Raw genomic sequence first — 12,564 nt, 5'->3', positions numbered from 1 at the left:
CACATATATAACATGGAAAACAAAAAGTACTTCCTCACCCCATTTCGCGTCTAGAAACCTCTTTTGGAGCATTCACTGCAATAGCCACAATTTGCCCCAACAAAATGATGTCAAAATCGTATGGAATAAAGACGCCCCGAGATGCCCGTTTTTGACTATCCTGGAAATCGTACTGATCTGAACTATAATCTCTAGTGCTCACTTCCTTCTCATCCAAAGCCACCATGGGCAGAGCCTCAAAGTGTCATACCGTCGAAGAGCAACGGCTGCGAAGAAAGGCCACCTCAAAGGCATACTCAGTAGCTCATAAGTCAGTCGATGTTGCTGATTTGTTTTTGAAGCTCATCTATCTACAGGCCCCAGATTTCTGAGCGCAAACGAAGGGCATACCAGAACTCACGCAGCCGGAAAGGCACACCTTACATCAACAAGCAAACCGCTGTACAATCTCTACCGACTATGCTTATTGCATTGGCGTCTCAGCCTCTACCTACGACACAGCTCTTCTTGGAGGCCTCTCAGAGTGCCGACAACTTAGACGAGAGCGAGATCGCGGCATTCAATTGCGACCCGCCATATGTGGCCACCATATTGCCTTGCAATGAGGCATATATTGCGAAAATGGTGGATGTCATGAGCGGGCGCTGCGCCAGACATGAAAGAGATATGGTTGTGGAAATGGAGTCCATGTCTAGTCAAACGGTTGAAAGGGCGTTGATTGACGAGTTGGGCCAATGGGAAGATCTTGCCACATTTCTGCAAACCTATGAGGCCGATCCCTGCCATGTTGCAATGGCCCGCAATAGATTGTGGTGGCGTGCGCGTAATGTCAAGCACCTCTTTGATGAAGCTCTGAAGTCTCGTGCAAGGCAATCTAGACAATGAAGATAGATGATGTACATGTACCAATGTATTACTTTGACCACTACTTCATCCTGTGACTCCGAGGGATATAAACAGGCTGTGCCATCACAGCGCGGTATAGCTCGTGCCTCAGTGACCTGACCTCATATTCAGCCATCCCCGGAACATGATAGCCTTGAAGAGCGGCTGCGATTGCGGCCAAGACCCACACGCCACAGTCATAGCCGTTTGTTTGCATGGGGTATACCTAGAGCAAATGAGTTAGCAACTACTCGTGGAGATACGGCCGTCCATACACAAGTCGGTTTGGCGGTCCACCCTTCAGTGATGACCCGGCATGGCTCACGTTGTTTGTTGGCCATGAGGACCAGCCTCGTGATAAGTTTCATGATGTCCTACGTGCTTCAATAAGATACCGGGCGCAATAATATTGAGGAACGGCTACTTCTACGTCTCGAGCCCAAGATTGACGTTGGCCAAAGCTGTCAAAGAGAAATAATGTGTGTGTGTGAGGCTGTGCGATACATAGGACCCAATGGCTTTCAGGGCTCGGACGATGGATGGGGACGATCCAAGTGGTCTTCTTCCAGTATTCGGTGGTCTTTACCTGACGCCAAAAGTAATCGTCTGGCGTGTTTTGTCGTAGTCGAACAAGGTCATGTGTGCTAAATATAGCGCATGCCTTCGATGCCTCGGATGATGGAAGCTGGGGAGCCGAGAGGAAGTTCTGTAATAAACTCGCACAACCGTTGATGCAAACATCGTCCAGCCACGCGTTAGGATCCGATAGAAGGCGAATGGAATCAGCATACATCGATAGCCTGCCAACGGCGCGGGGAGCATTATTGGAAGGCAGAACAAGGTTAGCATAAGAGATACTGCGAAGCAGGGGCAGGGTGTTGTAGTCGATATGCATGTTATCCTAAATATGTGAGCAGGGTTAGCATACCAATGGCGAGATACTCACTGGTAGGACCCAATCAATGGTAGCTAGACTACAGAGTGTCGGTTGGTCCTGATTGGTTAGCATGACCTCGCAGCTCTCGCGGCTGTCGGTAAGAGCCGGGTACTTGCAGATTTTGGTTGGTGTGGTGGCAGTATGACCATGCTGTGTGCCGTTACTACTTGAGGCCTCGATTGACACGACATCTGGTTCGTTGGGATCGTCGGATGCCTCGGCATCGTCCAGTAGGTCGGAAAGGAGGAATGCTTCAGGCTCAAGGAAGCGAGCCTCATCGGCAGGTGTGTCGTCGTCATCGGGATCGTCGGCCTCCAACAAGTAGTTGATTGATGTCGTACATGTCTCTCGATTTGAGGGACTTGAATGTACATTTGTCGACTGCTCAAGTATTCCCTGAAGGCGCTTGCGGGTAATGAGGGTACATGACCATCGGGCCTCAAGGCGTTCAACAGAGGTAAGATATTGTTCTAGCCGCAATGAAAGGTTCTTGTCTGATTAAACTAGTGAGTAAATGGTGTACGTCCTTAAGGACAACTCACTCCGAGGTGCAGCTAAAGCCTGCCGCACCGCTGTTGCTTCTGCGGCAAACCAGAGACACATGTTGTTGGCCTCGCGGCACAGTCGGACGGCCTCTTCTGTGCAGCGGTCGACCTTTTGCATGGCACGAATCCCATTGCGAATGTCGACATTTTCGAGCCAACGTGGCACCGTAGATTCGGACGGTGTGATCCACACATCCTCCATAAGCTCTTGGGCGTCCCGGAGGCCACTCAGCTGCGTTGGAAGGGGTTTAGGGAGTGGCACCAACCATGTGGGATCGTGCAATTTCTCGAGGGTACCGCACAGCGAGTTGAACTTATTGATTGCCGTAAGTAACGCTGGCCTTCGCTTGGTGATGGCATTCCTTGTACGTTGATGTAGTTTTGTCCCTACGCTAGCTAGATTAGATGGGACATCAGGGCAAGAGGACTTGATGGCATGCCTATCGACTGTTGTCGTCCACCCACGGCTTGGTCAAGTTTGTCCCATTCGAAGAAACTACCGATGGCGCGTTTCCGTATGTTAATCTTCAGGTCTCGCAAGACAAGGAGTATCCGGACAAACTCAAGGCTGCATTGCCTAAGCTCTGGGAATCGGTTTTGGACATTGAGAGTGTCGTATATTCGATCCGCCTGTGTCCGGAGCCTGTCTCCAGTGATCGATAATTCAGGAAGGAGGGTGGAGGCCAGTGGGGTCGTGCCCTTACTCAAGGCCCTTTTCGTGGCTTCAATGGTGGTATCTAGTGAGTCCAGCTCCGACTGAAGGTTGAGGATACTGTCGAGCTCTTGCTTCAATCGCATCGGAGCATCTAGGCAGAAATACGATGAGAAAATGAAGATGGGTGCTATTGAACCATGCGGCACTCACGGGCTTGAACAGACAACTGTGCTTTTCGTTGTAGACTCCACTCGCAGCGTAGCTCGTTGGTAGAAAAGCCAGTATTCCGTATCACTGTCTTATTTGCCGCCAATTCCCTTTGCGCGAAGGTATTGCGTCTTGTGAGCCAGTCACCGAGGCCTTCCCGGTGCGACGATCCAATGCTATCGAGCTGGCGGTCGACAAGCCATATGCGGCGAGATCTCTACACAGGCCACAACTTGAGCCAGAGTACAGGACTAATGGTTCGAGGTGTCACTCACTCCTGATGTTCGAGTGATCCCGATGAGCTTGCGAAGCCTCGACCACAGGCGTTCTACGCCCTCGCCATCAGTAAGCCCAACACCCTCCCGAAGCCGCGGATTGTACACGAGCTGACAGGACCACTGATGCGCATAGGCGTGCATAGCACTTGTAGTGAATGCGAGTCGTGTTGTGATATCAGGGGGAAGGATGTCGTACTGAGAATGGTAAGCAACCCACCAAGTCCTTGTATTGCAAACTCACCAATTCCAACGATCGGTTTAAAACGCAACCTACATCGTACAGAACAAGAACAGTGGAATTGCCAGGAATGTGCTGAAAGAAGTGCTGTATGAGTGCAACAGCGTACTTCTGCTGCTCACCGGGTGTATCGATATTGGCGGTGAAAAGCGGTGCTCCATGGCGACAGACAAGGGCACTGATCCCATGATCATCGAATTGTTCTTCGTTGGACTTTGCCTTGTTATCATTGGCGGCATCGTGAGACTGCTTACATTGATCGATGGCCTCGTTGGGAACGACGGGCTGTGTTTCCTTTGGCTTTGACTTTCGGACCTTGGAGATGTGCACACCGACTTTGTCGACTTGTTCCTTCGAGAGGAAGTATTCTGGTTTGTGGAACCTGGCACTGTCGCCAGCGCTGCGTCGGTGCCGATGATGGAAGTTCCCATCAACCGCCACATGAAAGTCGCCACCACTGAGGTTCAAAGGAAGCGACCGGTGAGTGTGCAACATCTGCTTGCATCAGACTTACTCTGTGAATGGAATACCGAACATATCTCCTCCAAAGCAGGCAGGACATCGAGTCTGCAGTTTCCTTGCGCATCGATCACCAGGATGCAGGGGGGGCTGGTCGCATGCAGGCTTGATTGCTGGCGGTTCTTGGCTCAGAAATTCCGAAGTTTCAAGTGGCTCGAGCCTCGTGTTGATGGCTGGATTTCGTGCTGCATCGATCATGACGTTGACCGCGGTTTCGACTCGCCTCTCCACGAGTAGGCGAAGTGTATCATGCCACTGCATGGCACACCCAAGGCTTCTTCGAAAGGGCTCCTTCACTTCGTCCCCCTGAGCATGATTATGAGTCATTCGTTCGTATGAAGTTACCCACTTGAAGCTCACCGTTTGCTTACTTGTAAGAGCATAACCCCGAAGAAGGTAGTACTTCTTCAAGGCATGAGACATTGCATGCACCGCATCGCAAGATTCCTCGAAGAGTGCGTGGAAGAAATTGAGAAGATCGATCGAGACAGCCATTCGTGGCTGCGAGGGGGACGTAGGGAATAGGCCATGGGAAACGAGTCGTTGTGGGATGGTTTGGCATTTACATCCTTGAACTTCCATCGTGCGGAAGTCTGGCGAAGCATATGGTGAATGCAGCAGACAAATTTAAGTTGGTACCTACGGTCTTGAAATAAGCAAAGGATGTTGAATGTCTTGAGCTCACAGTTGGCTGGAATACTTACGCAGGCGGGCGGGATTCTTGAGGGTGAGACCAACGGTTTACTGACTGACTTGCGCTCGTATCTGAGGAGGGGGTCAACCAGAGTTGGCAACAGGCTTGCCCAGGAAGTGTATAGCTTGATGACAGTGGAATTGTCCCCCTTCGACTTTGCTGGGGGTGGAGGGGAAGCACAAGGAGCGGGAGGGTCTTGGTGGTATGTAGCCAGCCTTAGTCATGCAAGGTTCTGGAACAATATAATGTAATTGCACACCTATGTCCATGGCTGCGAAATTGTCCAGAGCATCGGTGTCGGCATCCAGAGTGGCCTCAGTGTCCAACGCATCGGCACGGGACTTGGGCGAGGTTGGTGTGATTGGGGTGGGGGCAGATTTTCCTAAAAGTTTGTTAAGTTCGTCCGTAAGACGTTGTTTCTTGACTTCGTGGCCAAGGGGTCGAACAAAGATAGCATGTCGAGGTGCTGCCTTTTTCGGGCTAGAATAATGCTGGCCTAGCCCGGGTACCACTTTCTGTGTCCTCCGTTGAGACTTGGGCATGGAGAGGGGATGTCATATCAACGAGGTATATAAAAACATTATGTATCTTATGCGGGAGATAGGGGATAGAAGATTGCCTGGAGGTCGTCGTGGCTCTATGTGCATGCGTACGAACAGAAGCTCGTCATGCAGCCGTCGTGGCTCAGCGCGCAGGCGAACAAGGCTGGTGTGGCCGAAGCATAAACATGGAGGCGGGAATCTTACTGAAAGAAGCAAGAGGAATACCCAAGGGGGATATCAGAGTCCCATCACATCATTTAGAAGCACTGATATCGTGACGTAGATATTACAAATAAGGCCTCAACCTCAGAAAGAGGTCTCCAGAATGGGTTGCCACTACGAAATAAAACAGTCCTGGAGACCCCTACATGTACTGCCTTAGGTGAGGCCCTCCCATTTTTAACTCTCATTTGGCCTAGTAGTATGAACTCTTTAATCACTGCTCGCGGTATGGTTTATTTTATCTCTCGAGGCCTTAGCTGAATATTCGTAGGGCCCGACTCAATTCAAGGAGCAGGTTCTCCCGCATCATCACCACTCATTGCGGCTTTCAACGGCGTACAATTGACAGGGCTAGTCCTTCTCTTGGCTGTCGTTTTGACTGCTTGGTTGGCACCGACTGTTAAACGATCCCCTGCCTGGTACAACGTTATCATCTCTTGGATCTTCTCCTCATCCTCCTTCCTTCTGCTCATGGGACGGCAAGCGGGACCTAGTCCTCCGTTTGGACTATGTCTGGTTCAATCCATGTTCATTTATGCGGCTCCTGCAATGTATGTGTCAACATCCCTCTTCAGATAGTCATGACCGATGACGGTTCCAGGAATGCGTGTGTCTGCCTCTGTTTCGCGCTTGAGGTATGATACTACCCGTTCACACATCTATAAAGTTCTTAACTTTTCCTAGCTTTTCTTCAGCGTATTCGGCGCTACCACTCAGACCCGAACATCATTTAAGTGGAAGTTCCTTGTAAGTCCTCATTCGCATTAGTAATGTTTATCCCAACCACGATGTGCCCTACTAGATTGTGTCTCTCCCATACGTGACAACATTCTTGGTTTGCCTGGAAGTCTTAACGGTACTATTCCCCAACCCTATTCCATCATTGGCTACATAATTTATATAGCAATCCCTCAGATCGGTTTAATCAACCGAAACTTAGTCGAGCGAAATGCGATTGGGATGTATTGTCATCTTAGCATATCAGCGCCGTAAGTACATGTTGAAACTCACGTCTCCGGGATCCTCATGTAGTCGATAGTTCGATAGTCACAGGCGTCATAGTCATCTTTGTCATGATATCCGTATTGCCTGTCGTCGGTGCGTTTTAATCGTCCTCAAAAAGGAAAGGGTTAATGTTCCTTCGTCGCCTAGCCGTTGTCATCTTCATGTTCATACGGAACTGGAGCAACTTCCGAACTCTTTGCGCTGAGGAGAATGGGGGAGTACCGCGCAGGATGATGATACGGTTTGGGATATTCTGCATATTGCCACTTCCCATCGTCACCATATCGTATGTACACCTCTTCCTGTGAAATTGCTACGATACTCAGAAAGCATAACAGGCTGGTTAGTTGGCAGTTCTCTGACAGAAGTCCTAGCGCTGCTCCCTTGGCCATAGTAATCGCCACCCGTAAGTCGCCACCCTATTCTTTACTAGCGATGCCTCATGTACTGTTAACAGTCCCAATCATGATCGCTTTGATATTTGGGACACAATGGGTACGTTGTTGTCGTATGATCTATCATCGTGGGCACTGACTTCTGCATGGATTGGTTGGTCGCTCAGGATATACTCCATGTCTGGATGTTTTGGAAACGACACCCCCATCCCGTATATCCTATGTCCCCAGTCAAGCCGCTAGCCGCTCCGCTGTCGAGGGAGGAGATAGAGTTGGATATCAAGCCCAGTCTCTCTAATGTGTAATGACCTTGTCCTTCGTTTGTTTCTCTGCGGCTGCCGGTGGCCCCTGTTTCCTTTCTAATGCAAATCAAACAATGCTGATACTGGTATCGAGCTTCTAAACTGCTCTCCCTTATATTTTGCTCGTGTCTGATGACGTCGCATACCAACAGTATTAGTCTTGATGATTGTGATCTTGACAGAACACGATCGTAGTGAGATGCCTCATTTGAAGATGAAGAGATCCGTCCTCTGCAGCCGCAAGATACATTGCATTGCGGATGCCAGCTCAATGGTATGCTTCGCTCACTCATCTTCGACGTTCTCTGCCCTCACTAAAGATCAGATCCAGTAAGAACTGAAATAGAAGCGCAACGTCTGCAACATCAGCAATTATCACGATCGTTCCTTCTCAGCTTCCCAACGAATACGATAGCGCAACTCCCTGACAATGGACACCCTTTAAAGGAGAGCATTGAATCGTTCCGCTCCTTCCTTTCATCCCACACTTATCTCCATTCCAGCCGTAATCTACACTAAACTCCCCTGCCATGACCTCCATGGGTAAGTCGTTAATCTCCGTCCCCTGCGTCAGCACTGTAAATAACTGAACTTGAAATATACAGAGTTCGATTTGAAATCGCCACCAGGAGCAGTTTCTCCCAATCCAGCGCTCATCACTGTGTTCAACACCTTGCAAATGGCGGGGCTAGTCCTTCTCCTTGTCGTATTCCTGACTGCAAGGCTAGCGCCGACTGTCAAACGGTCCCCAGCTTGGTACAACATCATCATTGCCTGGATCATCTCCTCATCCTCCTCTCTCTTGCTCATGGGACAGCAAACAGGGCGCATGCCTCCATTTGGGCTATGCCTACTCCAGTCGATGTTGATTTACGCGGCTCCCGCAATGTACGATACGTCAACCCTCTCAGATAATCGTCACTGATTTTAGTTCTATAGGAATGCATGTGCATGCCTATGCTTTGCGCTCGAGGTATGTTGCTACTCGTACACCCACGTGCATGCATGCCTAATATCCTCAGCTTTTCTTCGGTGTGTTCGGTGCTGCCACCCAGACCCAAACACCGTCCGGGTGTAAAGTCTTTGTAAGTGCCCTTTTGTATTAGTAACGTACCCCTCTACCATGATCTGCACCACTAGATTGTATCTCTCCCATATGTCACAACATTCTTAGTTTCCCTGGAAGTTTTAACGGTACTGTTGCCAAGCTTTTGCATTAGCTGCATTGTTAATTGAGTGACCTCTCCTAGATCGGTCTGATTGACAAACATTTAGTCGAACGAAACGCGCTTGGGATGTATTGCCATCTTTTGACATCAGCGCCGTAAGTACAAAATGAAACTCACGTCGCTGGATTCTCATGTGGCGAATAGCTCAATAGTCACAGATGTTATAGTTCTTCTCGTCATGGCATGGGTATTCCCCGTCGTTGGTGCGCTTCAATCATTGTCCAACCGGATAAGTTTTTTAGCTTGGAATATACAGCCATCGTCGTGTTCATTTTCGTGAGCAACTGGCGCAACTTTAGGACTGCTTGTGCTGTGGAAAACGGGGGAGTACCACGCAGGATGATGATACGCTTCGGCGCAATCTGTTTATTGTTGCCGTTGCCTGTCGTCGCCGTAATGTATGTACACTTATTTTCTTAAAATGATTTTCATACTCTAAGACAGAACATCAGACTGTCTAGTATGGAAGTCTGTAGCGCTTCCTTCTCCCTAATCATCGCTACCCGTAGGTTCATACTATTCCCGTCAAGCGAAAGCTCATGGACTTTTGACAGTCCCAATCATGATCGCATTGATATTTGGGACACAATGGGTACGTGTTGGCATACACGATTCATCAACTCTGGCACTGACTTCTTCCCGGGCCGATTGGTGGTTCAGGATATAATCCATGTCTGGATGATTTGGCGACGACATCCGAAGCCCGTGAGTCCTCTGTCTCCGGCCAAGCCGTTGGCCGCTCCATTGCCGAGGGAAGTGATAGAGCCGGATATCAAGCCCAATCTGTCTACTGTGTAATGACTATATCCTTCGTTTGTTTCTGCGGCCGCTGGCGGGCCCTGTACCCACTTCAAAGATTGACATCGAGCTTCTCTATCTGATGGTATCACTTACCGACAGCATTGATTTTGATAATTGTGTACAACTTTGATATCTCAACACCTTCGCGAAACACTTCATTTGAAGCAACATTTCTGCAACGCAAGATATAGAATATTTGGTAAGCTCACAGTACGTTCGGTGTTCTCGCATCCCGTGTTATCCACTCACTCACTTGAGAACCAGAACATCGAATAAGTAACCCATCGTAACATCTTGGACCCACCGCATCAGCGAGATCAGCAAGACCACGATCGTGCCTCCTCAGCTTCCCAACGAGTTTGATACCATCAAGCGACTCCTTGTAGAACCACTTCAATGGACAGCCTTTAACTTACACGGAAAGCGAGTGCATCGAGTCGTCTCGTTCCTTCCTTTGGCCCACGCTCATTTCCCTTCAAGCCGCAGTCCAAAATGAACGCTCTCTCCATGACCGCCCGAGGTAACTCTTACTCATTGCCATTTCATTATCAAGTCTGCAATGCCGATGGTAACTGACGCCACACAACTCCAGAGCTCGAATCTGAATCGGCTCAGGGAGCAGGTTCTCCCAATCCCGCACTCATTACCGCGTTCAATGTCGTGCAGATGACAGGGCTAGTCCTTCTCCTCGCCGTGATCCTGACTGCGTGGTTGGCGCCGTCCGTCAAGAGGTCCATCGCGTGGTTCAACGTTATCATCTCGTGGATATTCTCTGCGTCGTCATTTCTCCTGCTCATGGGCCGGCAAACTGGACCTGAGCCACCGTTTGGGTTGTGCTTGTTTCAGTCCATGTTGATATATGCGGCGCCGGCAATGTACTGTGCATGAATCCCATCCAGCTGCGGGGGTGCTTATACTATTGATTCAAGGAACGCGTGTGTATGCGTCAGCTTCGCACTCGAGGTACGTTGCAAGTATACATATGCGTATTCAGAAGTACCGATCCCTCCTGAAGCTATTCTTCAATGTGTCTGCCGCTGCCGCTCAGACTCCAGCATCGCGTAACTGGAAACTTTTCGTAAGTATCCTTTGCATGCCTAACTTGCGCCACACTATTTCGACACTTACATCGTCTGTAGATCGTATCTCTACCGTACATCACATCGTTTCTAGTCTGCCTCGAAGTCCTTGTGGTACTCTCAACATTGCACCCCGCATATATGCGGTGTTGACTCGTTTCCTAGATTGGTCTGAGTCGGCAAGACGTAGTACAACGCAATGCCATTGGAATGTATTGCCATTTCACAATCCCAACACCGTGCGTCTAATATACCCCTTCCCTTCATCCCTCACTCGCCAAACTCATATACCCATTGTACCAACAGGTCAATCATCACAGGGATTATCGTTATTTTCGTCATGATATCAGTATTGCCAGTTGTCTGTCCGTCTTCTTTCCATACCCCCTCAGGTAGAAAAACGGACTGATCTACCCCCTTCCCCTACCATAGCTGTGACGATCTTCATGTTCATACGCAACTGGGGTACACTAAGGAACCTTTGCGCCGAGCAGAACGGGGGCCTCCCGTTGAGGCTGGTGATACGCTATGGCGTATTCTGCTTATTGCCAGTCCCTATCGTCACCATCTCGTAGGTTCATATACCCTATTGTGCCCTAGTACTCTACTAGATTACCTATGCTGATGCTATGTAACGATTAGTTTGGTTAGCTGGCAATTTCAAGATGCCAGCCCAAATGCTGCTAATGTGGCTGTCGCTATCGCCACTCGTGAGTCCGGAACACATTCATTATTTCTGCAGCGCAACAGCTAACAATCTGTTTGCAGTTCCAATTATGACTGCGCTGATATTTGGGACGCAATGGGTATGTACACGGAAAATATGCAGCAACTGGTGCTGATCTATTTGTTCTTCGTCGTGTAGGACATATTCCGTGTCTGGATGTTCTGGAGACGGAGTACCAGGGCTATATCTCGCAAGCCGCAGGTCAAGCCGCAACCCTTGCCGCCCGCTATACCTTTTCCGCTTCCACAAGAAGAGATTGAACTGGATACCAAACCTAAATATTGTGAGGCTTGAATAGCAGGTGCACGAAACAGGCCGATGTACTTCCTACTTTCCCTATCATTGTTGAGATCAAGACAATATCATTTTACTATGCGACTAGAGAGTGTAAAAGTGCAAGACGGTGGGATATGGATGATGCAATGATAGTACAAGGATGTCAATATAATATACATGTTGCTCGGGGTTGTTACAATTTTACAATTCGCCTCTGTCGGCCTTGACCTATCCAAGAAGTCAGCTCAACGGGAAGCATGAGGGAGGAATGACGAACATTGGCTTCGCTGTCCGTAGGTCTGGCATCTTTTTTGAGAACTTCCGTGACTTCCTCGTGAACAGTGCGTTTAGACAGAATTTTGTCGGCACCTGCGCCAAGCGGCCCATCGACTGTGTCATAAGAGTAGAAGGCCGACGTTGGCTCTGTTCTCTCATCAGGTGCATGCCGGGAATGGATATATTCAACGGTTGTTCTTTGCATATCCTCAGGTGAACTGTCTGAGCGGTCAGCCTGCGAAATAATTGAATTATGATGAACATCGCGCTAATACGAGGCAGACCTTTACAGAGGCCTCCGAAGCCGTCGCGAGGTGCTCGTTCCATCCAGGCGCGTTGGTGTGGGGTGTCGATGTCTTATGCTGCGTTCCCGACAGATTGCGCTTCTTTTCCAAATCCAAAACCTGGTACACGCTCAACTTCCGCCTATGGGCCGCCAGAAATATTCCAGCTCACATCAGGATCATTGTCGTGCATTGTGCTATGTGAGGCACTCTTATCAGCGAACTGCCTTGCAACGATGCAGAGGCTGCCCATACCTGGATTGTCGCCTCCCGCTTACTGCTGCCTGACGACGAGCAGCGAAAATTCCGCGACGTGTGACTGCAGAGCGCGTCGTGATGTACATTGTGGTGGTTCAGGAGATGGTGGTGGTTCAGGTTCAAGAGAGGTAGGACGGGGATTTGGGGGGTATATAGATACAGGAGGAACAATGACATCATTTCCTGCTCCCACGCACGCGCCGAGCACCT

The 12,564-nt window shown here is 49.5% G+C and overlaps 6 protein-coding genes across 6 annotated transcripts; 4 read left to right on the top strand and 2 right to left on the bottom strand.

The window, feature by feature from the left end:
* Nucleotides 1-224: 224 nt before the first annotated feature.
* On the top strand, nt 225-885 carry PC9H_009844 (uncharacterized protein; the record flags this gene model as incomplete). Its single annotated transcript, XM_036779342.1, has 2 exons — nt 225-310; nt 357-885. 2 exons carry the CDS (start codon nt 225-227, stop codon nt 883-885), a joined length of 615 nt encoding a protein of 204 aa, XP_036628731.1.
* Nucleotides 886-1,311: 426 nt separating this feature from the next.
* PC9H_009843 (uncharacterized protein) lies at nt 1,312-5,500 on the bottom strand (the record flags this gene model as incomplete). Its single annotated transcript, XM_036779341.1, has 12 exons — nt 1,312-1,346; nt 1,420-1,786; nt 1,832-2,316; nt 2,365-2,754; nt 2,796-3,147; nt 3,243-3,446; nt 3,505-3,702; nt 3,749-4,202; nt 4,260-4,570; nt 4,625-4,857; nt 4,908-5,153; nt 5,218-5,500. The coding sequence occupies 12 exons, from the start codon at nt 5,498-5,500 to the stop codon at nt 1,312-1,314; spliced, it is 3,558 nt and encodes a 1,185-aa protein (XP_036628730.1).
* A 423-nt stretch (nt 5,501-5,923) lies between these two features.
* PC9H_009842 (uncharacterized protein) lies at nt 5,924-7,427 on the top strand (the record flags this gene model as incomplete). The annotated part of the gene is made up of 11 exons (XM_036779340.1): nt 5,924-5,948; nt 5,994-6,273; nt 6,324-6,357; nt 6,407-6,469; nt 6,525-6,578; nt 6,638-6,711; nt 6,762-6,820; nt 6,875-7,013; nt 7,066-7,133; nt 7,185-7,222; nt 7,290-7,427. The coding sequence occupies 11 exons, from the start codon at nt 5,924-5,926 to the stop codon at nt 7,425-7,427; spliced, it is 972 nt and encodes a 323-aa protein (XP_036628729.1).
* A 527-nt stretch (nt 7,428-7,954) lies between these two features.
* On the top strand, nt 7,955-8,349 carry PC9H_009841 (uncharacterized protein; the record flags this gene model as incomplete). Its single annotated transcript, XM_036779339.1, has 2 exons — nt 7,955-7,967; nt 8,030-8,349. 2 exons carry the CDS (start codon nt 7,955-7,957, stop codon nt 8,347-8,349), a joined length of 333 nt encoding a protein of 110 aa, XP_036628728.1.
* A 1,597-nt stretch (nt 8,350-9,946) lies between these two features.
* On the top strand, nt 9,947-11,554 carry PC9H_009840 (uncharacterized protein; the record flags this gene model as incomplete). The annotated part of the gene is made up of 11 exons (XM_036779338.1): nt 9,947-9,974; nt 10,047-10,329; nt 10,384-10,417; nt 10,470-10,532; nt 10,594-10,647; nt 10,699-10,772; nt 10,840-10,898; nt 10,966-11,104; nt 11,176-11,243; nt 11,302-11,339; nt 11,399-11,554. The coding sequence occupies 11 exons, from the start codon at nt 9,947-9,949 to the stop codon at nt 11,552-11,554; spliced, it is 996 nt and encodes a 331-aa protein (XP_036628727.1).
* A 183-nt stretch (nt 11,555-11,737) lies between these two features.
* Nucleotides 11,738-12,440, bottom strand: PC9H_009839 (uncharacterized protein; the record flags this gene model as incomplete). Its single annotated transcript, XM_036779337.1, has 5 exons — nt 11,738-11,764; nt 11,814-12,047; nt 12,097-12,216; nt 12,269-12,293; nt 12,352-12,440. The coding sequence occupies 5 exons, from the start codon at nt 12,438-12,440 to the stop codon at nt 11,738-11,740; spliced, it is 495 nt and encodes a 164-aa protein (XP_036628726.1).
* Between the last annotated feature and the right edge of the window lie 124 nt (nt 12,441-12,564).

The sequence above is a fragment of the Pleurotus ostreatus genome (genome assembly GCF_014466165.1).
Source record: "Pleurotus ostreatus strain PC9 chromosome Unknown scaffold_7, whole genome shotgun sequence".
Classification (NCBI taxonomy): domain Eukaryota; kingdom Fungi; phylum Basidiomycota; class Agaricomycetes; order Agaricales; family Pleurotaceae; genus Pleurotus; species Pleurotus ostreatus.
Note: the sequence above shows the minus strand (reverse complement) of the source record. Positions and strands in the feature narration are given on the sequence as shown.